Source organism: Narcine bancroftii, chromosome 4 (assembly GCF_036971445.1).
Source record: "Narcine bancroftii isolate sNarBan1 chromosome 4, sNarBan1.hap1, whole genome shotgun sequence".
NCBI lineage: Eukaryota > Metazoa > Chordata > Chondrichthyes > Torpediniformes > Narcinidae > Narcine > Narcine bancroftii.
Genome location: NC_091472.1, coordinates 4,856,312 through 4,879,535, shown reverse-complemented (window position 1 = coordinate 4,879,535; position 23,224 = coordinate 4,856,312). Strand labels below are relative to the sequence as shown.

The 23,224-nt window shown below is 41.9% G+C and overlaps 1 protein-coding gene across 2 annotated transcripts in view; it reads right to left on the bottom strand.

The window, feature by feature from the left end:
• Positions 1-23,224, bottom strand: part of col12a1a (collagen, type XII, alpha 1a) — a 363,032-nt gene that overhangs the window by 184,479 nt on the left and 155,329 nt on the right. For both annotated transcript variants that reach the window (XM_069930690.1, XM_069930692.1), the window contains exons 25-27: positions 20,470-20,609; positions 17,678-17,807; positions 1,865-2,004 (exon numbers count right to left, since the gene is read on the bottom strand). In XM_069930690.1, the coding sequence (XP_069786791.1) occupies positions 1,865-2,004; positions 17,678-17,807; positions 20,470-20,609 (410 nt within the window). The remainder of the gene's footprint in view (positions 1-1,864; positions 2,005-17,677; positions 17,808-20,469; positions 20,610-23,224) is intronic.

The following is a 23,224-nucleotide window of genomic DNA, read 5'->3' as shown; positions in this document are numbered from 1 at the left end:
CAATTACTCCCAATTGACCCACAACCCCCCCCCCCCCAATCCTGGTACATTTTGAAGGGTGGGATGAAACTGGAGCATTAGGGGAAAGCCCATGCAGACACAGGTAGAAGGTACAAACTCCATACAGTCAGCACGGGGCTTGAACCCCAGGTCGCTTGTGCTAACCGTGCGAGTTAAAGTATTTTTTTTAATGTTTTAATGTAGTCGGTAAGAGAGAAGAATGGAAGAAACTTAACTGTTTCACAAGGAAGGGGACCCATAAACTTTGAGCCGAGTCCTAAGTAGAGGCCATAGCCAAAGAAATGGTTGAGAATGGATGCTGGAAACAAATCCCATGTAGCAGGATTGAAGGGAGACACATGCCAATTATAGGTGTTCCTCAACTCACAGTGGGGTTACGTCCCGGCAAACCCATCGTAAGTTGAAAAATAAAACCATGTCTAACACTTTTGGTAATTAAATTTTGAATACCTTGATTCCACATTGAAAGAAACCATTAACGCGAGAGGGTATACTGCACAATACTCTTGCATGATGCTTCCAACGCCCAGCATCGTGAAAAAAGTAGCATACCGCCTAGCGCAAGCATGAGAACAGATCGGAATTTGAAATTGAAAGTACGGATTTGAACCCTCGTAACTTTGAAAAATCATAAATCGGACCATCGTAAGTAGGGGCTCTTGGACTGTACTCCTTGGAATTCAGAAGAATGGGTGGATGGGGGGGACTCATTGAAGCATTTTGAATGTTGAAAGGCCTGGACAAGGTAAATGTGGCCAAGTTGTTTCTCATGGGAGGGGAGTCGACGACAAGAGGGCACAACGTCAGGTTTGAAGGACAGCCGTTGAAAGCAGAGAATCGGAGGGAATTTTTCAGCCAGAAAGCGGGCATCTGTGGAGGCTGTCATTGGGTGTATCTGTACACATGCCCTCTAGTACTTGCTATTCCTGCCCTGGGAAACAGGTGCTGGCTGTCGACCCTATCTATGCCTCTCAGAATCTTGTAGACATCTATCAAGTCTCCTCTCATCCTTCTATGCTCCAAAGAGAAAAGTCCCAGCTCTGCAAACCTTGCCTCATATGACTTATTTTTCAATCCTGGCAACATCCTGGCCAATCTCCTCTGCCCCCTCTCCATAGCTTACAACCCTTCCTATCATGAGGTGACCAGAACTGAACATAATAATCTAAGTGTGGTCTCACCAGAGATTTATGGAGTTGCAACATGACCTCTTGACTCATGAATTCAACCCCCCTATTAATGAAGCCCAACATCCCATAGGCCTTCTTAACTATCCTATCAGCCTTGAGGGACGTATAGATTTGAACCCCAAGGTCCCTCTGTTCATCCACACTCTTAAGTAATCGACCATTTTTTAAAATGTTTTAATGTAGTCGGTAAGAGTACACCTGTACTCAGTCTTCTGGTTTGTCCTTCCAATGTGCTCAATGTTCAATGGGACAAAGATGAAAACTGTGTAACAACACAAATAACAGAGAGAGAGAGAGAGAGAGAGAGAGAGAGAGAGAGAGAGAGAGAGAGAGAGAGAGAGAGAGAGCTCAGGTTCTGCACTGGCAAGTTGGTTTCAGAAAGATTTGGTTCCACTCTCCATTTACAACAAGGGCTGCACAGCTACCGCAACTCGATTACAGCACCAGCAGGTCAGGTTGAAAGCCAGTGCAGGGTTCTCAGGGGTTTGTATATTCTCACCGTGTCTGCATGGGCTTCATCTGGGTGCTCTGGTTTCTTCCTACCCTCCAAAAAATGAACAGGAGTCGGTACCTCAGTTGATGTAATTTGGCAGCATGGGGTTGTACCGTGCTGTATGTCAAATACAAGATCAAAAGCAGATGGTTTCTTCTACCTCTTCTTTGTTAGTTCCACCTGATGGAACCCAGGTCAGTCTGTAGAGGGCCACATCTGGTGCTCCGTGTCTCCAGTGGACGCGGAACCGCGTCTCCCGTACGTCCGAGAAGCGAAGGTTTGATGGCGCTGGGACAACCACTGTGCGAGAGATATTCAAGTACATTATAATCTGAACATATCTATACAACCAGGCGAAACAGCATTCTCTAGATAAAGGTACACACACCCACACACACACACACACCCACACACACACCCACACACACACCCACACACACACCCACACACACACACACATCCATACACACACCCACACACCCACACACACACCCACACACCCACACACCCACACACACACTTACACACACATCTACATACCCACACACACACCCACACACACACACACACACATGCAAATACATACATTCGCATGCACACACACACTCCCCCCCCACACACACACCCACACATACACAAATACACATATAAACACACAAACATAGAAATACACATGTAAACAATCAAACAGACACATACAAAAAATACATTTTTCACGCAGCCCATAATAATCATATAAAAACATAAAAATATGATTCAAGGCAAATATTCTGGATTAATTTACTCCATTTCATTTACAAGAGACCCACGATTGCAGAAGAATGAAGCAACACAGAAACTCAATGTAATTAACATACAACCTCATTTGCTGGGATGGCAAAATTATATTGAAAAATGAGGCAGTTGGCAAATCCAATTAGAAACATGATATTTGGGAGACATGGAGGGTCTGTACGCCTACATTTTTAAAATATGCACGCACGCCATCTTAGACAGTCATCATTGTGGATAGGGAAGTTAGACTGGAGGGTTACAATTGTCGAAGATGTTGGCGAGTCCGCCCTTGGTGTATTGTTGCACAATTCTGGTCATCCAGCCATAAGCTGGAAAGTGTAGAACGGCAAGAATGTTACCAGGACAGGAGGGCTTGAATTATAAAGAAAGCTGGTCATGGCTTTCCCACGGAGGGTGGGTGAGATACAAACCAGAGGACATGGGTTAAGGGTGAAAAGGGAGAGGTTTGAGGGAACGTCTTCACAAAGAGAGCGGTGGGAGTGTGGAACGAGCTTCCAGCTGAAGTGGTGAACGCAGACTCAGTTTTGGGAGACGCGGTTAGTGTGACGCAATCACAGCATTTAGCAACCCTGGTGCGAATTCGGCGCCGTCTGTCAGGAGTTTTACATTCTCTCCATGTCTGCGTGGGCTTCCTCCGTTCTCCTCTCACCCTTCAAAATGTATAAGGGTGTGTTAATTTGGAGGCACAGGTTTGAATGGCCGGAATCGGCTTCTACTATGGTGTAATTTTTTTTTTAAATAACATTGAAGAAAAATCTGGATAGGTACATGGATATGGACTGGGTGCAGGTCAGTGGAACGAGGCAGACTGGAAGGGTCAGAGGGCCTGTTTTCTGTTCTGCAACATTCTATGGTTCTGTGGAGAACCTGCATAGGCTGAGACTTTTAATCCTGAAGCGTTGAAGATCGAGGGGACAGGAACTCCTTAAGGTGGCACGGTTGGCACAACACCATTACAGCAATTGGGACCGGGGTTTGAATCCTGTACTGTCTGTAAGGAGTTTGAACATTCTCCTTTTGTCTGTGTTGGCTTTCCCGGGGGGCTCCCACTGTTCAAAAGGTACTGGGGTTATAGGTTAATTGGGTGTAAATTGGGTGGCCGAAATGGCCTGTTACTGTGCTATATATATATATATTTTTTTTAAAATTAGGTTTATAAAATCATGAGGGGAGGTATATTAGATAAATTATCAGCCTTTCCCTCAAGATACAGCAAGCTCAGAGTAGAGGGTATCGATTTCAGGTGTACGGGGAAAGATTTAATGAGGATCTGAGTGGCAGCTTTTTCCACAGCGGGTGGTGGGCATGCGGAACGAGCTGCTAGAGGAAATGGTGAAGGACACGAGAATTGTAACATTCAAAAGATACTTGGACAGCCACAAATATAGGAAAGAGTTGGAGGGATTATGTGCCAGATGCAGGCAACTTTTTCGGCAAGGACCATTTGGGACAAAGGGCGTGTTCTGAGCGATAGGTCTCTGTGATTATATGGCTCAGACATCAGAGAATATGTGCTCACTCACTGGAACCAAGAACTTACAAGTACAGGGAAGCTGTAGAAGAAAGATCTCCTCAACCCAAACACCTTTTTAATGAGCTTTCATGACTCAATTCCACCATCTGCCATCTACAAAGAGGCTAAAATCCATTCAACGGCTCCTCGATAGGCACTTGAATGTATGAAAAATGGAGGATTGTGTGCTGGCCAAATCAGTCAGCCTAACATCGTGGATTTAAGGGCCCCCTGTGTACTGTACTGTCCCATGTTCTAACAAGAGGCAGGCTAAATCCCCGCCAGGACTACTGCAATGTGGTGGAAACACGTGCTGATTGGGGAAGGAGAAAGAGTGGCGAGGGATTTCCGATACCACCTCCGAGAAAGCAAATGATCCCGATTGCCATTAACAGCTCACTATTCAATGATCCTCCTGCAATGCAAAGATGTGCCCGGACAAATAAGGCCAAACGGATCATGGGGCATTTAAATTTAGATTTTTAAATTTAGATTTCTTTTTTTTTTCAATTTAGACATACAGACGATAACAGGCTATATTGGTCCATAAGCTCGCGCCACCCAATTTACACCCCATTAAAACCATCAACCCCCGGTACGTTTTGAAGGATGGGAGGAAACCGGAGCCCCCGGGGAAAACCCACGCAGACACGGGAAGAACATACATGCACCTTAGTGCGGGATTCCAGCCCAAGTTCCCGTCGCTGGCACGGTAAAGGCGTTGCGGTAACTACCCACCCCAACCATGCCACTATTAAAGAAGGAAAAAATTTGGCAGTGAGGTTTAAGGCAGTGGTTCTCAACCTTTTTATTTTCCACTCACACACCACCGTAATTAATCCCTTGCTAACCACAGAGCACATGGGGCATGGGACGCCTTAGGTGTTCTGTGGTTAGTAAGGGATTATTTGAGGTGATATGTGAGTGGGGAAAAAAGGACTGAGAACCACTGGTTTAAGGCAGAACATATGTACAAAATAATAACAGACTGGTGTCAATGTTGTCAGGGCAATGGGATAGTTTCATCGTTAGCACCGGGTGGAGTTTCTTTGGTAACTGTCTCAAAATATAAATAATTTGATGTATAATTCTGCAGCTCTGACCCACCACGGATAATCCTTGACCTTCACTGCAAAGGCTTCACTCCGCGCACTGCTGGCTTGCTGTACATCAAAAGCAATTAAACACTGCGTTTCATCTCCTGCTCTGATTCTTTGCAGAGCGTTTGGCAAGGTCTAAGGGGGTATGGTTCCGGCCTCCAACCCACGCTTTAATGCGAGCTGAACTTAAATTTATCTCGCTCCGCATATGGGTGAAATGCCAGAATTGCTCGTAGACATCTTTATGTCTTTCTCAGTCCTTCAGGGAGAGACACAATGTCACACCCATCATGCAATTACTCTACAAGTCTGCTCAGAAATATTTTTCCATTTTCTGATGGGGGAAATTCTGCACGCTTGCTGAAGCAGGAGAGTTATGTTTCCTGAAAGTCCTTTTATTTCAGTTCTTTAGTTTTTGTCAATCAAGTTCTACTCAGCTCAAAGTCAGTGATGTCTGAACCAGGGAAATGGAAACGTTAGACATTCCAAACACCTAATTTAAACCTGATGTGTTTCTTTTGGCCCTGAAATAAGTTACAGATGTGATTTGAAACTTGCAGTAAAGCATCGACTGGTGTGGAACATTATCTGCTGAGTCAGGGATGCGGACTCAGAGAGGAGCCAGTTCGGAGGACCAGTAACCTTCAGAAAGGATGGCCTTCAAACCCATCACAAAGAGAGGTTGAAGGTTATATCTTTTCAACCATATTTCTTCATAGCCAACCCACCAACCCACATTTTATCGAGAGGCGGACCACTTCAAAATCCCTGACTCTAGTTCAACTAGAAAGACCTCGTGTAGTCAAATTCCTTCCTTACTTCTGATCCAACTGGGTTATTGTGTAATTGTTTTTTTGGGGAGGAGGGAACGAGGAGGTATTTCAAAATTGGGATTTGAGTGGAAGGTAGGTTCATGGGGGCTCAGCAGTTAGATGGATCATTGCTGGAGTTAGAAGGCAGGGATTTGGGAAGAGGTCAGGAAGTAGTCCCTTGTAGCCACATGGTATTGGATGGGTGGACACATGGTGATAAAATCTAGAACGTTAAGGATTGGACAGAGGTCGGCAGTCACGATGGGTCAAGGTTGAGATACCCATACTAGCATGTGCAGATCCTTGACTGATCGGCAGAATACCGAGAGTAGGAATATAGGGATCCTATTCTGGTTACCTGTGATGTTCCACAGGTGTCCATGTGGGGGCCATTTCTTTTTACGTTGTATGTTAATGATTTGGATTGTGGAATAAATGGATTTGTGGCCAAGTTTGCAGATGATACAAAGCGAGGTGGAGGGCAGCTAGTGAGAAGGAAACAGAGAGGCTACAGAAAGACATGGAACATAGAACAAAGTGCAGGTCCTTCAGCCCTCTATGTTGTTCTGACCCATATATTCCTTCCTACAAAAAAATTCCCTATCCCATAACCCACTATTTTTTTTCCATCCATGTGCCTGTCTTAAATGCCCCTGATGTTTCAGCCTCCACCACCATCCCTGGCAAGGAATTTCAGGCCTCCACAACTCTCTGTGTAAAAAAAAACGTACCCCTGATGTCTCCCTAAACTTCCCTTCCTTCAGTTTGTACAAATGTCCTCAGGTGTTTGCTATTCCTGCCCTGGGAAACAGGCGCTGGCTGTTCACCTTATCTATGCCTCTCAGAATCTTGTAGACCCCTATCAACTCTCCTTTCATCCTCTATCCTATCAATCTTGGCGGTGACCTTTTATTTTTAAACTTTATTTATTCGTTCAAAATACAGATAATAAGTAACATATATAACAATAAACCATAAACATGAATGTTATATTTTATATATATATAAAAGAAAGAAAAAAAAAGAACCACCCCCCTTCAGCCAACCCTCCTAAGGAGAGCCATAAAGAAAAGAAAAAATATATAAAGAAAAATTTAAGATCTTAAATAAGATTAAGATTAAAATTAAAAACTAATCAATGTAAATCAAAATGTAAATATTATGAATATAGCAACCACTTATTAATAAAAAAAACTATAGTTATCACGTGAAACATACCTAATTTAACATAACATAACATAACAATTACAGCACGGAAACAGGCCATTAGGCCCTTCTAGTCCGCACCGAACCAAACACCCCTTTCTAGTCCCACCTCCCTGCACAATGCCCATAACCCTCCATCTTCTTCCCCACTAATCCCCTCTGTTCCCCACTGCTCTGCAGTGTTCTCCACAGTTCCCCAGTTATCACCATCTGTTCCTCACTGTTCCCCACCTGTTCGACCCATGTTCCACACGTCCCCACTGTTCCGCAGCAGTCCCCCACCATTTCTCCACTGTTCCCTATTGTTCCCCATCAGTCACCATCAATTCCTTACCTATTTCCCATCTGTCCCCACTTGTTCCACACCTGATCCTCACTATTCACTAGTTGTTTCCCACTAGTTCCCCACTGTTCACCTCAGTTCCCCCGTGATCCCCACTTTTCCCCATTCTCCACTGTTCACTATCTGTTCCTGACTGGTCCCCATCTGTTCAAAACATGTTCCCCAGCAGTCCCCACCATTTCTCTACTGTTTCCTACTGTTCCCCATCAGTTCACCATCTATTCCTCACCTGTACCTCACTTGTTCCATACCTCATCCTTACTATTCACCTTCAGTTTCCCTGCAGTTCCCCAGAGTTCACCTCAGTTCCCAAACTGTTCCCCATTCTCCACTGTTTGCTATCTGTTCCCCACTGTTATCCACTGCTCCCCAATAATTCCCCTCATTTCTCTAATGTTCCACAGTGTTCCCCATTATTCCACATCATTTCCCCACTTTTGTCCACTCTTCCCCAATGTTCTACCCGTTCTCCACTGTTTGCCATCTGTTCCCCACAGTTCTTCACTGTTCCACACTGTTTCTAAGCTGTTCCCAAACTGTTCCCCTCTGTACCCCACTCTTCCCCATTTTCCCTACTGTTCATCATCTGATCACCACTGTTACAGACTATTCCCCAAAGTTCTCCATTGTTCTGCTCTGTTGCCTACGGTTCTTCACTGTTCTCCACTGTCCTCCAGCTGTTTCTGAACTGTTTGCCGCTACTCTCCACTGTTCAACTCTGTTTCCCACTGTTCCCCATCTGTTCCACACTGTTGCCCATTTTTCCTAATGTTCACCACTGGTCCCCATCTGTTCTGCACTGTTGCCCAATTTTTTCCATTATTAAACAATATTTCATCTCATTAGGCCTTCTATTAATATCAATCATGTTCGTATCTTTCCACGTACTAACAGTACATTTTTTAATTACGGATAGCGCTAAATATACAAAAGCAAGCTGGAATTTATCTAATCCCAAACCCTTCAGAGGTTGCAAACTACCCAATAAAAATACTGTCGGATCTAAAGGTATTTTAATCTTATACAGGTATTCTAGAAACAATTGAATTTTCTTCCAAAAAGATTTCAGGTGTTAAATATAATTGATGTAAAAAATTATAATTAATCATTGCATAACATGCATTTATCAATCTATCATAACAAATATCTGACCAGTCATCTTCGGAAAAAATAAAACCAATATCCACTTCCCATTTACCTTTGGATTTATCCCAACCCTTTTAATCCATACCAACCTGTAATATTTGATACATAGATGAAATATAACCCTTCTCTGGTACCTTCATAAGAAAAGTCTCAAATTTAGTCATTTCAGGTAAAGTCATATCTCTACCAAACACATGTTTTACCAAAGATCGAATTTGATAATAAAGAAACAAAGAGTTCTTGTCAATACCATAACTGGTCAAAAGTTAAAAAAATTATCTTCTTTAAAACAATCTCCCAAATTTTCCACACCTTTAAATCTCCAATGCAATAAACTTCAATTATTTATTGAAAAAGGAATAAGTTGATTATTATACAACGGAGTCAAAGCCAATAATTCACCCCAAGAACCTATCATTTTATTTTTCTTTATCCAGAACTTCATTAAATGTTTTAGTACAGGCACATTATGTTGCTGCAACAAACTTACATTCCATCTAAACAAAAATGGATCTATTTCAAATTCAGAAATATTTGCCATCTCAATTTTGGCCCAACTAGGGGGTCGTTCCAAATCCATCTATGAACTAATACATTTAAGTTGGGCTGCTTCATAATAATTTCAAAAATGTGGTAAACGTAATCCCCCAATTCATATTTCCAAGTTAATTTATTCAAAGCTACTCTTGAAAATTTACCTCTCCATAAAAAGTCCCTAACCATTTTATTCAAATCTCGAAAAAAAATATTATCAAGTAAATACGGAATAGATTGAAATAAATATTGCATATGTGGAAAAATATTCATCTTAATTGTATTTATTCTACCCAATAAATCAATAGGTAAATCTTTGCATTTAATCAAATCATTTTTAATTTTTTTATTAAAGGAACATAGTTTAATTTATGTAAAGATTGATGATTAACATCCAAAATTATACCCAAATACTTAATTCGATCAGTCCATATCAAATTAAGAATATTCTTATAAGCTGAATAATCTCCTTCACTCCAGAAAGACATCCATATTGCATTAGACACTCCTTCAAATGTAAAAGTGATTGAGCTGGATTTGTTAGATACACCAATACATCATCGGCAAATAAATTAATTTTATACTCCTTATCTAAAACTTTCATACCTTGCATCTATGTATTTTGTCTTATCAACTGTTCCAAAGGTTCGATCACTAACGCAAACAAAGCTGGTGATAAAGGATAACCTTGACAAGTAGATCAGGTCAATTTAAACGGTTCCGAAATCAAACCATTCGTCAATACTCTAGCTACCGGTTTACTATATAAAGCCTTAATCCAACCAATAAAAAAAGGACCAAACTTGAAATTCTCCAGAACTTTGAACAGAAAATTCCACTCAACTCTATCAAACGCTTTTTCAGCATCTAAAGATATCACCATCGGATGGTCTGAAGATTGTCGAAATCTATTAATCAAACTAAAATATTATCTGAAGCATATCTATTCTTTATGAAACCTGTCTGATCCATATGAATCAACTCTGGTAAAAATTTAGCCAATCTATTCGCTAATAATTTAGCTATTATTTTATAATCTACATTTAACAACGATATTGGTCTATATGAAGATACCTTCAGAGGATCCCTATCTTTTTTTGGGATTACTGTAATTAAAGCACTAGAACAAGACTCAGGTAATTCATAATGTTCTCCAACCTGGTGTAATACATCCCCAAACACTGTAGAGAAATCATCATAAAAAATTTTATAAAATTCAACTGAAAATCCATCATCACCAGGTGATTTACCGTTCGGCATTACCATCATAGCCAATTTAATTTCCAAATCAGTAAATGATGCTTCCAACTCCTGTATATCTACATCCTCTTATGTCAGAAAATTCAACTGTGATTAAAAAAAAATCAATCGATCCAGTTTCCTGTTTTCCATCAGATGTATATAACTTTTAATAAAATGAGTAAAATTCATCATTAATCTCACGAAGTTTATAAGTAATAAGCGAATTCCATCTAACAGCGTTAATAGTCCTCGAAACATGTTCTTTCTTTAATTGACACGCCAATACCTTATGTGCTTTCTCTCCCCATTCGTATTATCGTTGTTTAGCCCTATTAATCATACATTCAAATTGATATGATTGCAAAGTATTATATTCCAATTTCAGCCTAGATAATTCTGTTTTCTGTAGCATCTTTCTGAAATTCCTTTTCTAACTCATCAATCTGTTTCTCTAATTCAAGACTCTGATTTAATCGATTCTTTTTTATTTTAGAAGTATAACTAATTATTTGTCCTCTCAAATAGGCTTTCATAGCATCCCATAATACAAATTTACTTTGAACAGATTTAGAATTTTCTTTCAAAAAAAATTAATTTTTTTTTCAAAATATCAATAAATTCCATATTTTTAAATTTTTTTTTTCTCTTTGGCTTGGCTTCGCGGACGAAGATTTATGGAGGGGGTAAAAAGTCCACGTCAGCTGCAGGCTCGTTTGTGGCTGACAAGTCCGATGCGGGACAGGCAGACACGATTGCTGCGGTTGCAGGGGAAAATTGGTTGGTTGGGGTTGGGTGTTGGGTTTTTCCTCCTTTGCCTATATAATAACATTATATTAAACCTCCAACGATAGACCACTTGGATTTTCTCAGAGGTTGCATGTAAAGTATAACAAAGAATGATGTGAAATCACCCTACTTTTCCGCTTGTTGTATTTTCCTTCGTAAATGTGCCGATACTAAAAAATAGTCAATCCTTGAAAACGATTCATGTCTAGTTGAATAAAAGGAGAAATCCTTCTCTGTTGGATTAAGACGACTCCAGATATCCACTAAGTTAAGATCTTTCATCAACGCTTGAACCTGAACTGCCATTTTAGATTTTTTAACTTTTTTCGGAGATTTATCTAATAAAGGTTCCAAAACACAATTAAAATCACCACCAACTAAAACATTATCATTAGCCTGACCCAGATATAAAAATGCATCAGAAATAAATGTTTCATCATCTACATTTGGGGCACAAATATTAAGTAAAGTCCAAAATTCACTAAAAATCTTACAATTTAATTTAAGAATATATCCTGCCGTTTCCTCCATTGATTGTAATTCAAAAGATAAATTCTTATGGATCAAAATTGCTACACCTTTAGCCCTGGAATTAAATGAAGAAGAATATACATGCCCAACCCAGTCCCTCTTCAATTTCATACTTTCTTTGACATTCAGATGTGTTTCTTGTAAAAAAGCAACATCAATTTTCATTTTCTTAATATACGCCAAGACTCGCTTACGCTTAATCAGACTATTTAAACCTCGAACATTAAAAGTAGCAAACCTCAACTTTGACATATCTACTAATATAACTAAGAACTAATAATATCATTATATAAAAACTCAAATCAATGTAAATAGGCCCTCCAATAGGAGAAAAAAACCCACAAATTAAAGACTAAATAAAATGAAAATAAAAAAATAAAGAAAAATTAATCAAAAAAAGAAAGAAAAAAGGAAAAAAAAGAAAAAGAGAAACCCCACCAAAAAAAAACTACCAAAAGGTAGTAATCCCTAAACAAAACTTGGGTGTGGCTGATGACTAATAGAACATAGAGCAAATCTCTCCCTCCCCAGTTGAACAAAGAGTAACATCAAAATATCATAATGACATAAAAATAAAGTAAGAATAAGAAAGTTCTTCTATTCATCCAAGAGATTCCAAACTCAAAGACCCCATTTCAAGAGAAGTTGGACTTTTTCCATTCCCATTTCTCCGATTTGTGCCATTTCTTCCATTTCCAGAGCAACCAGATTTTTCTTGAGGAGACAATGGTGGACTATGTCTTTGACCTCTTACATCTGGCAATGAGTCAGCAAAAATCATTGCTTCACAATCATTCTCAAAAAACCAAGATTAAAAGTCTCCACAGAACATCTTCAATACTGCCGGATAGCGAAAAGTAGACTTCTTTAAAACTTTAAAACTTCTTTAACCGGATTAAATCGATGCCAACGCTGAATAACCTCTTGACTCAAATCTGGATTAAAAAAAACTCTACTATTCTGAATCATTAACGGAGCTTGTCGTTGTCTCGCATTTTGCACCGCTAAACGAAGTATTGCTTCTCTGTCCAAATAATTCAAACATTGAATTATCACGGGTCTCGGTGGTTGACCAGGTAAAGGTGTTCTTCTTAAAGCTCTATGAGCTCTTTCCAATACCAAGCCTCTGGAGAAAAATTCTTGCCCCAATACTTGTGGGATCCAGTCTTTAAAGAGACGAAGAGGATCTTGTCGTTCTATACCTTCTGGCAAACCAACGATTTTCACATTATTCCTTCTGCTTTGACTCTCCAAGTAGTCTATTTGCCTCTATTTGTGGGCACATGCACCTTCCTCCTGAGAACGGGTAATTCCAGTGATGTCCTTCCCTTGCTGAGTAGTAGACATTATTTTTGTAGCTCCCACAGGCAATCTTTGTGGTTTAGGCACTGAAGAAATTAAACCTGAGACAGTAGCAAGCTGTTTAGGCCCTAAATCTTCAACACTCCGAAAATGTAATTTCTTCTGCACTTAAGGTTTAATCTTTTTACCATTAATGGCCATAACAGTTCCTTAATACTTTAGACTAAAATTTTAAAAGTTTAAACTTGAAAACAAAGGGTTAAAGACCGGTACTTAAAAGTCTGGCCAGAGAGGTCGAGATTACATGTCTAGACTCTACGCCATCTTGCCATGCCCCCTCTGTGCAGCGACCTTGAAGGATTTATGGATTTGAACCCAAGGTCCCTCTGTTCCTCCACACTCTTAGGTAATAGACCATTAACCCTGGACTCAGCCTTCTGGTTTATCCTTTACAAAATGCATCACCTCACACTTATCCAGATTAAACTCCATTTGCCAATTTTCTATCCAACTCTGCATCAAAGAAAATGTGCTCACTCACTGGTTGTCACCTTCGACAACCTTCGGCTCCATCCACAGCTCCTCAAACCTTCGTATCGTCTACAAATTTACTGACTCATCCATCCGCCTCTTCATCCAGTTCATTTATAAAAATAACAAAGAGCAGAGGTCCCAGAGCAGATTCCACTAGTCACTGACCTCGAGGCAGATAACTTTCCTTCCACTACTACTCTCTGCTTTCTTCCTACAAGCCAATTTTTTTTATCCACTGATCCCATGTCTCATGACACTCTGGACGTGTCTCAAATGGGAGAATTCGTCAAAAGCCTTGCTAAAATCCATGTAGACCACATCTACCACCCGACCCTCATCAATTTATATTGTTACCTCCTCAAAAAGCTCAATTAGACTCATGAGGCACAACCTTCCCTTCACAAAGCCCTGCTGACTATCCTTGAGAAGACTGGACTTCAAATCCTCATAGATCCTGTCCTTAAGAATTCTCTCCAGTAGTTTACACACCACTGACGTAAGAGTCACTGGTCTATAATCCCCAGGATTCTCCCAGTTACCTTTTTAAACAAGGGGACTACATTTGCCATTCTCCAAACCTCTGGCACCTCCCTGCGGCCAAAGAGGTTTCAAAGATACTGCCCCAGCTATCTCTTCTCTCACTTCTCACAGTAACCTGGGGAATATCGCATCCGGCCCTGGGAACTGATCAATCTTGATGTTTTTGAGACGGTCCAATACTTAGATACATTACTGGAATGAGCAAGGAGTGGTAAATGAAATACAAAGTTGGAAAATATGGTGGTGCATTTTAGAAGATGGAATTAAAGGGCAGACTAATATTTGGATTGGGAGAAAATTCAAAATTTGTAGGCACAAAGGGATTTGCAAGTCCTCATGAATTATACCCTGAAGGTTAATCTCCAGGTTGAGTTGGTGGTGAAGAAGGTGAATGCCAGAGGAATAGAGTGTAAGAGCAAGGATATGATTGTGGAGCTTTATAAGGCACTGATGAGGCATCACTTGGAGGACGGGGTTTTGGGCTCCATATTTAAGAAAGGATGTGCTAGCATTGGAGAGGATTCAGAGAAGATTCACAAGAGTGATTCCTGGAATGAAGGATTTAGCACATGAGGAACATTTGACCACTCTTTCACTGTACTCGATGGAGTTCAGGAGAGCAGCATTTTGAATGTTGAAAGGCCTGGACAGAGAAGATGTGGCAAAGTTGTTTCCCATGGTAGGCGGTCAAAGACAAGAGGGCACAATTTCAAGATTCCCATCTAAAACAAAGATGTGGAGGAATTTCTTTAGCCAGAGAATGGCGAACCTTAGGAATTTGCCACCACGGGTGGCTGTGGAGGCCAAATTATTGAGTGTATTTTTAGGTGGAGATTGAAGGGTATAATAACTGTTTGTCTACTGTGCGGACATTTTTGCCTGATACTCGTTCTTGAAATGGACACAGAAGATCCTGTACAACAATTGGTTTCTGTTTCTTGGTCCATGACACCTTCACCAAAACTCTGCGACCATTACTTTGAAAAAAACAATCCTAGTCTCCAAATTGGGCTGTTTTCTCTGGAGTTTCAGTGGCTGAAGGGGAGACCCAACAGAAATTTGTAAGGGGCATTGAGCGGGTAGCCAGAGTCTTTTTCCTGGGGTACAAAGGACACGCACAAGAGGAAAAGCACAGAAATGCTGGAGAAACTCATGAGGTCACGTAGTGTCCATAGGAGGTATATAACCGACCTTGCGGGCATGAGTCCTTCTTCAAGGTATGAGCAGGTGCCTGAATTAAAAGGCTAGGGAAGAAAGAAAAGGCAGGGAGAGGCGCACAGGCCAACAGACAACAGATAATTGGACGTGGAGAGGAGGAGAGGTGAGGATTGACTGGGGAAGGAGTGTCTCTGTGAATGCAGAGCTGGGGAAAAGGAGACAGAGGAAAAGGGAAAGAGATAGGGAGGAGAAGGGGAGGGAAAGAGAGGAGCTAATGGGAACTGGAGGTCAATGTCACTGCCATTTGGTTGGAAGGTATACCAGACAGAATGTAAGTTGTCGACCCTCCAGTCTGGCAGTGCATGAGACCATGGACAGGCATGTTGGCATGGGAATGGGGGAAGGGTGGATTGAAACGGGAGGCCATCGGGAGCTCCCTGCTAGTGCAGCGGACAGAGCAAAAGGTGCTCAACGAAACAATCTCCCAGTGTGCAGCTTGATTCTCACAGCAGGAGCATTGGGTGCAGTAGAGGACCCCTGCCGATTGACAATAGAGTGTTGCTTCACGTAGTAGAGGCCATGCACTTACAGTAGGGTGGGGGGGGAGTTGTAGAGCAAGTAGTTTTGAAACAGAATGGAGGGTGCCTCGAAAGCGGAGGAGGCAGAGATGAAAGCAGTGTTTTTCAATGGACAAATGATCTTGCAGGGAACGGAGGGATAGGGATCATGTCCAAGTGGAAGAGATTGAGTTTAATTATCGTCATGTTCCAGCATGTTCAGTTTTATGTTGTGTGCTCTATGTAAATTCTATCAGAAAAACAGGAGTTTTTCACTCTTGGCACCATAATCTCTTCCAAACCATTCATCCATAAGCTTATATTTTATTTACAGCAAGGTATTGTGGCGATACGACCACCAGCCGACTGCAGAGGGTGATCTCTGTACCTGCAGGAAGACCACCTAAGGGGGTGACACCACCTGGCCGGCTGTCAATCAACTGATCCGAATAGACCCCCTAGGGGGCTGACTCTACCCAGCCGGCTGTCAATCAGCTGACCCAAATATAGAACTGAGCCGGTGCCTCCTGAGCAAGTCACACGGGACCACCAAAGCATGAACTGGTGTTCAGACTTTTACAAAAATAAGGCCTGTTGTACAGTCTTTCAGTTTTGTGCTTACTCGCTGCTACCTCAGGTATAAAACCATAAAGCATAGGAACAGGAATCGGCCATTCAGCCCATCGAGTCTGCCCCACCATTTAATCATGACCTGTTCCATTTCCCACTCAGCCCCACTACCCCATAACCTTTGATGCCCAAGGCTAATCAAGAACCTATCAATCTCTGCCTTAAATACACCCAATGACTTGATCTCTGCAACCGCCTGTGGCAACAAATTCCACAGATTTACCGCTCTTTGTCTGAAGAAATTCCTACATGTTTCTGTTCTCAGCAGGCACCCTTCAACATTGAAAGTTAGAAGTCAATTCTGGCCACTGAAACCCGTGTCCAGGGGTGCAGTGTGTAATGCGACTGATGAGAGGAGTACAAACAGTCTTTTAATAGCTTAAGAGGGTCGATCTGGAGCATGCCTAGCTTCAACAAGGCTTCCATCCTGCTTCAAAGTTAAGCTATTAAAATTGTAACACAATTGATTGCCCTCAGAGACAAGTGAGGAGTATGCTTTTAATAGCTTACAATCAATGGCCTCAGGGGAATCTGAGGTAAGGTGGGAAAACCAGGGTAGGTGGGGATGGAGCAAAGAGGGGAGCCGGCCATCAGAACAACGGACAGTGAATTCCAGTTCACAGCAAATTTTTTAGGTGCAGGAGCTCACCTAAAACGGCAACAAGGTGATGCCAGAGCTGCCCCATGAGGTGCCTCCTGAGGTGCCAGAGCAACGCTCCTGCGAGCTCCTGCAGCAGTGCATCCCTGCCCGTGCCGCCAAATGATGCCCAACCTATCTACAACCTCGTATATTTCGGAGGGTGGTAGGAAACCAGAGCACCCGGAGAAAACCTTCGCAGACACGGGGAGAATATTCAAGCTCCGTGTAGACGCCGCCGGATTCGAACTTGAGTCGCTGGCGCTGGGTGTGCGTCGCGTCACGCTAACCTTGCTGTCCACCAGTGATGGAAGCCAGCGAGATGATAGACTGGATTGGGGGCCCAGGTCGTCAAAGTGGATGAGTGCTAGGTGGCAGAGCAGGTCAGGGGGCCAGCCGTTAGACTATTTCCCAAGTACAGTCTTCAGTGTCCTTCCACAAGATGGTGGAATGGAGCAGGTCCTTTGTTCCAAAAGGGGCAACAGGAGAACATGACATTTCGTCCCATTCCCTCGCCAGCTTCTCCAGTATTCCCGCCAGTCCAAAGTTATGAAGTAGGAGACACATAACATAAAACACTCAACGCACAACTGAACGCCTCACTTACAGGTGCTCTCTCGTCCAGTCAGGGGAGATGAGATCCCTTCATCGTACTCTGCAGATACCGAAACATCATATTCCGTTTGGGACGTGAGCCCCGTCAGGGGCACAGAGGTTGCGCTGCCGGGAACTTCCACCTGTCAGGTTAGAGAAAGAATTGTTTGCTTTAATATAGAAGTAAACTTCTGCTAAACAATAGAAAAGAGAGGTTACCCAACCCATTATTGCTCATTATTCAGTCAACAACACCGTTTCCTTGCACCGTGGTGGAATATCGATAGTATTTTGGTTATATTTTTCATGTATCTCAGAACCATTTCATGAATAATAAAGCTTTAGAGCATAGAAGGATGAGAGGAGACTTAATAGAGGTCTACAAGATTATGAGATGCATTGATAGGGTGGACAGCTAACGCCTGTTTCCCAGGGCAGGAATCGCAAACATCAGAGGACATCTGTACAAAGTGAAGTTTAGGGGAGACGTCAGGGGTATTTTTCACACAGAGAGTTGTGGGTGCCGGGGATGATGGTGGAGGTTGGAACATTAGGGGCATTGAAGAGGCTCTTGGACAGGCACATGGATGGAAGAAGAATGGAGGGTTATGGGGTAGGGAGGATTTAGTATTTACTTTTAAGGAATATATGGGTCAACACAACCTCGAGGGCTGAAGGGCCTGTACTATGCTATAGCATTCTACATTTTATAACCAAGGTTAAGATCATTCAGCTCACTCTATCCATGCTAGCTCATCGGATATCTTCCATTTCCCAGCTCTTGGTCTATGGTTGGGAGAGATTCAATATAAAAGGGACTTCTGGACTGATTTTAACAAATCCAAATTCAAATTCTCCAGAGGGTCAGGCTTCACCCTCAGGAATGTGCGATTTGTACATCGAAGCAAGGTTCATAAAACTGATCTTGCTGCTGTGATTGAGAAACCTATGGATTGACATCAAAACCCAGGCAGTCCATAATATCCTTTAGAAGATGATATGTCCCCACTGACTGTGCCTTCAAAGAAGTGAGAAAGACAAACAACAGAGTTTTAGTTCAGCGCAACTTGACAATCTGCAGATGCTCTGTTGTTAGTAAAAACGCAGAAATGTTGGAGGGATTCAACATGTCGAGCAGCGTCCATTAGACATACAGTAAAACCCCAGTTATCCAGGATTCAAGCAAGAGGCAAAAAAAATCGCAGAAAATAAATAGGTTAAAAATACGGAACATTAAAATTGGCTCACGCAATGTGCAATCTCAAACCACCGGAAAATTCACTTATCCGGCATCTACCAATCCCCCATGGTGCTGGATACCAGGGATTTCACTGTACAAACCAAGGTTTCTGGCCTGAGCCCATCTTCAAGTATGAGAACAAAACCTGGCAAGAGCTGAATAAAAAGGCCGAGGCGGGAGTGAAGGAGGAGCAGGGGGAGGAGCGTAGACCGACCAGCCAAAAGGACCTCATTGGATAGGAGGACAGGAGAGGAAAGGTGAGAATTCATCAGGGGAGCTGGTGGAAAGGAGACAGAGAGTTAGGAGGAAGGAAGGGGTGTTAATGAAACCAAAGAAGGGGGGCCAGATGCAAGATGAGATGTTGTTCCTCCAATATGCAAGTGGTCTCAGTCCGGCAGTGCATGAGACAATGGACAGACATGTCAGTGAGGGAATGGGGTGAGGAATTGAAATGGGTTTCAGTTCAGATTTAGTTCAAATTGAACACCAGGTACAGCACAGACATGTGGGCTGGTAATATGTAATGCTCCAAGTGGCAAAGCAAGTCCTTCTTTTGTTGAATTGGATCAGTAATGGTACTGAATGCATGTAAGTGTGAGGTGTTGCACCTTGGAAGAGCAAATCAGGGTAGGATGTACACAGTAATGGTCGGGCACTGAGGAGTGTGGAGGAGCAAAGAGATCTGGGAATACAGGTACATTGTTCCCTGAAAGTGTAAAGAAAATCTTAGCCTTTATAAAGTATTGAGTGTAGAAGTTGGGATGTTACGTTGAAGAAATTCAAGTCATTGGTGAGGCCACACTTAGAATATTGTGAGCAGTTCTGGTCACCCAACAGCAGGAAAGATATCAATAAGATTGAAAGAGCGCAGAGAAGATTTACGATGTTGCTGGGTCTTCAAGAGTTGAGTTACCAGGAAAGTTAAACAAGTTCGGACTATATTCCTTGGAACGATGAAGGATGAGGGGAGACTTGATAGAGATTTATAAGGTTATTAGGGGTAAAGACAGAGTAGATGTGAGTAGATGTTAGATTGGAGGAGATAAATACGAGAGGTCAGAGCTTTAGGCTGAAAGGGGAGAAGTGTAAGGGGAACATTAGGGGAAAGTTCTTCACTCAGAGAGTGGTGGGAGTGTGGAATGAGCTGCCACCTGATGTAGCGAATGCAGATTCAATCTTGAGTTTTAAAAATTAAATTGGATAAATCCATGGATAGGAGAGGTCTGGAGGGTTATGGAATGAGAGCAGGTCAGTGGGACCAGCTAGTTTTATTGGTCAGCTCACACCGGAAGGGTCGAATGGCCTGTTTTCTGCTCTGTAACATTCTACATTTCTATGAATGGATGATTTTATTTTAGTTTTTGAATATGCATCAATCGTCAACGCCCCGCCATTTATTCATGAACTCATCCATTTTTCCACTCAGCCCTGTGGTTAGTAAGGGATTACTTAAGGCAGTGTGTGAGTGGGAAAGATTGAGAACCACTGCTTTAAACATATTTTGATGACCTGTTAATAAAGGTGAGCTTTCTGCGTCTGGGTTCGCCATGGAAAAGCCATCTCACCTCCTTTGTGATCTCGTCACCCACTTCAGCATATCGAACCTTGTACTTCAGAACCTGGCCTGGTGCTGGATCCCAGTGGGTCCTCAGACCGCTGTGAGTAACATCCGAGAACCGAATGTTCCTGGGTCCTCTCATGGGTGCTGTGTGTGGGGAGGGAGGAATTAAACAGCAGGAAATCAGCAAAATCTCCATAAAATAAGTGAAATAATTCTCATCAAGATGACCCATTGGATCATTTTAGAAAGGATAAATCCTTTCCAAGAACACAATAAACCAGATGTTAAGGGCTGATACAGAAGCAAGATTAATTTGATATCAGGAAAAAGCTTGGATGACATCCATTCATTTACGAAGATAGTTTCCATTATCATTCTCTTTCCAAATTTTTTTTTCTTTGCGGGACTTTGCTTTCCTTCGCATGTGGAAATGATATTTTATTCTGATAAGGTAATAAATAAATCCAAAATGATTGAACTTTCCCAACGTGGCAGAATTTGCAACAGATACTCCATTAATCTTCTGCCTGGGGCCTCTCCAACTGGATGGCATTTACATCAACGTCTCTGGTTTCTGCTAGACCAAGCCTTGTTCTCTCTCTCTTCCCCAACCCTCTGTCTTCTTTCCTCCACCTCCTTCCCTCCCCATTCACAGAGCCATCCCCCAGCCCTCCCCTTTTCTAATGTTCCCCCCCCTCCCTTACCACCTATTAACTCCTGGCTATGGCCATGTGCTCCTCCCCCTACCCCTCTACCCCTCTCTACCCCTCTCTCCCACCACCATTTTATTCTTTTTTAATATTTTAATTGAAATTAAAAATGAAGTTCCACATTGAAAAATACGTTAAAAGTTAAAAAAAATACATAACAGTGAGATCATACCCCGCATTCTCAATTAAACAAATTATATTACAGTAATATTTTATTATATTATGATCTTAAAAAAAAGGTCTAAACCCACTGCCAAAAATGATCCCGTTTGGCAAGGAGAATAAAAAGAATTCCTTATCAACGTGATAAATTACCTTATTAGTCAACCCTTTTGCATTCATATCAAAACAGAGATTCTGAAAATAATTCATTAAAAGGGTCCCGACTATGTTTGAACATTTAAATTCAAATCTGAAATCGAGCGACTAATCTTCTCTAAGTTTAAACATGACATGACATCACGTGGCCAGAGAGCGTGATGAGGTGGGGTAATGTCCCTCCATCTGAGCAACACTGCCCGCCTTAGCCCTGAGAGAAGTAAAAGCTACTACATGCAAATCAGATGCCATTAGAGTTATGCCACTCTTTCCAACAATACCAAACAAGGCAGTTAAAGGCTTAAAATTAACTTTACAAAATACAGAAAAAGTTTGCAGTGTTTCCTTCCAGCATTTCTCAAGGCTCTGGCATGTCCAAAACATATGAATTAATGAAGCATTGTTGCATTTATCTCAACCCGCATAAAAATGAGATAGCTTGACTTTGGACATGTGAGCCCTATGGACCACTTTAAATTGTAGGAGAGAGTGGCAGGCACATAAAGAAGAGGTAATTTGAAAATTGCATTCCAAGTTTCTTCAGATATTAAAAGCTGTAGGTCCTGTTCCCAGGCTTTTTTTTAATTTTATCTAAAAGAGCCTCTCTTATTCCCAGCAACATGCAATAAATGTCAGATATTGAATCATTATAGAAAATTTGTATTACATCTATTGAAATCTTATCAGTGCTCATTGGGGATGTATGTTATTGAAGACCTACATTTTGCTCACAATTTGATGAAGGCTGAAATGCTGGTTATGTATCTTTATCTTTGCTTACGTTGTTTGACCTGTTGAGTTTCTACAGCATCGTGTTTTTATTATTGTAAGAAAATCTGATGGCATCTTCATTTTATAACCATATAACAATTTATAGTACTGAAACAGGCCATCTCGCCCCTTCTAGTCTGCACCGATTTCTGTGAAGCTCCACTAGTTCCACCTACCCACTCCCTGCCCATAACCCTCCAATCCCCTCACATCCATGTACCTCCTCTTAAACGACAGAATTCACCCTGCCGCAACCGCCTCTTCTGAAAGGTCATTCCGCTCTAAGTGAAGAAGCATCCACTTATAGTATTCCTAAAGTTTTGCCCCCTAACCCTTAACTTATGACCCCTTGTTCCAATCTCCCCTACCTTCAAGAGAAAGGGCCTATTCACATCTACTCTATCTATTCCCTTCATAATTTTAAATACCTCTACCAAATCCCCCCTCAACCTTCTACGCTCCAATGAATAAAGTCCCAGTCTACTCAATCTTTCTCCATATTCAAGATACTGCAATCCAGGCAACATTTTAGTAAATCTTCTCTGCACCCTCTCTACCTTATTGATATCCTTCCTATAATTTGGAGACTAGAACTGCACACAATATTCCAAACTTGGCCTCACCAATGCCTTAAACAGTCTCAACATCACCTCCCAGCTCCTATATTCTATGCTATGATTTATAAAGGCCAGCAGAACAAAAGCCTGATTTCCCATAAGCCTTTGGCTACTATTTACACAGGCCTAGAGATTTGTATGCTGCGACACCAAGTCCCCATTTTCTCGTCATTCCTCGCCGGTGATACATTTTCTCTGGACTCCCGGGTGGATTACCTCACCTGCCAGTTTCTCTCAATCCCTTAAACTGCTCCTTTCTGAACTCCTGAACTTATCAGCAGATGTTACAAAGTCCAATTCCTCCCCTGAAACCTCAACTAAATGAAGGAGCTGCCTCTTTGAA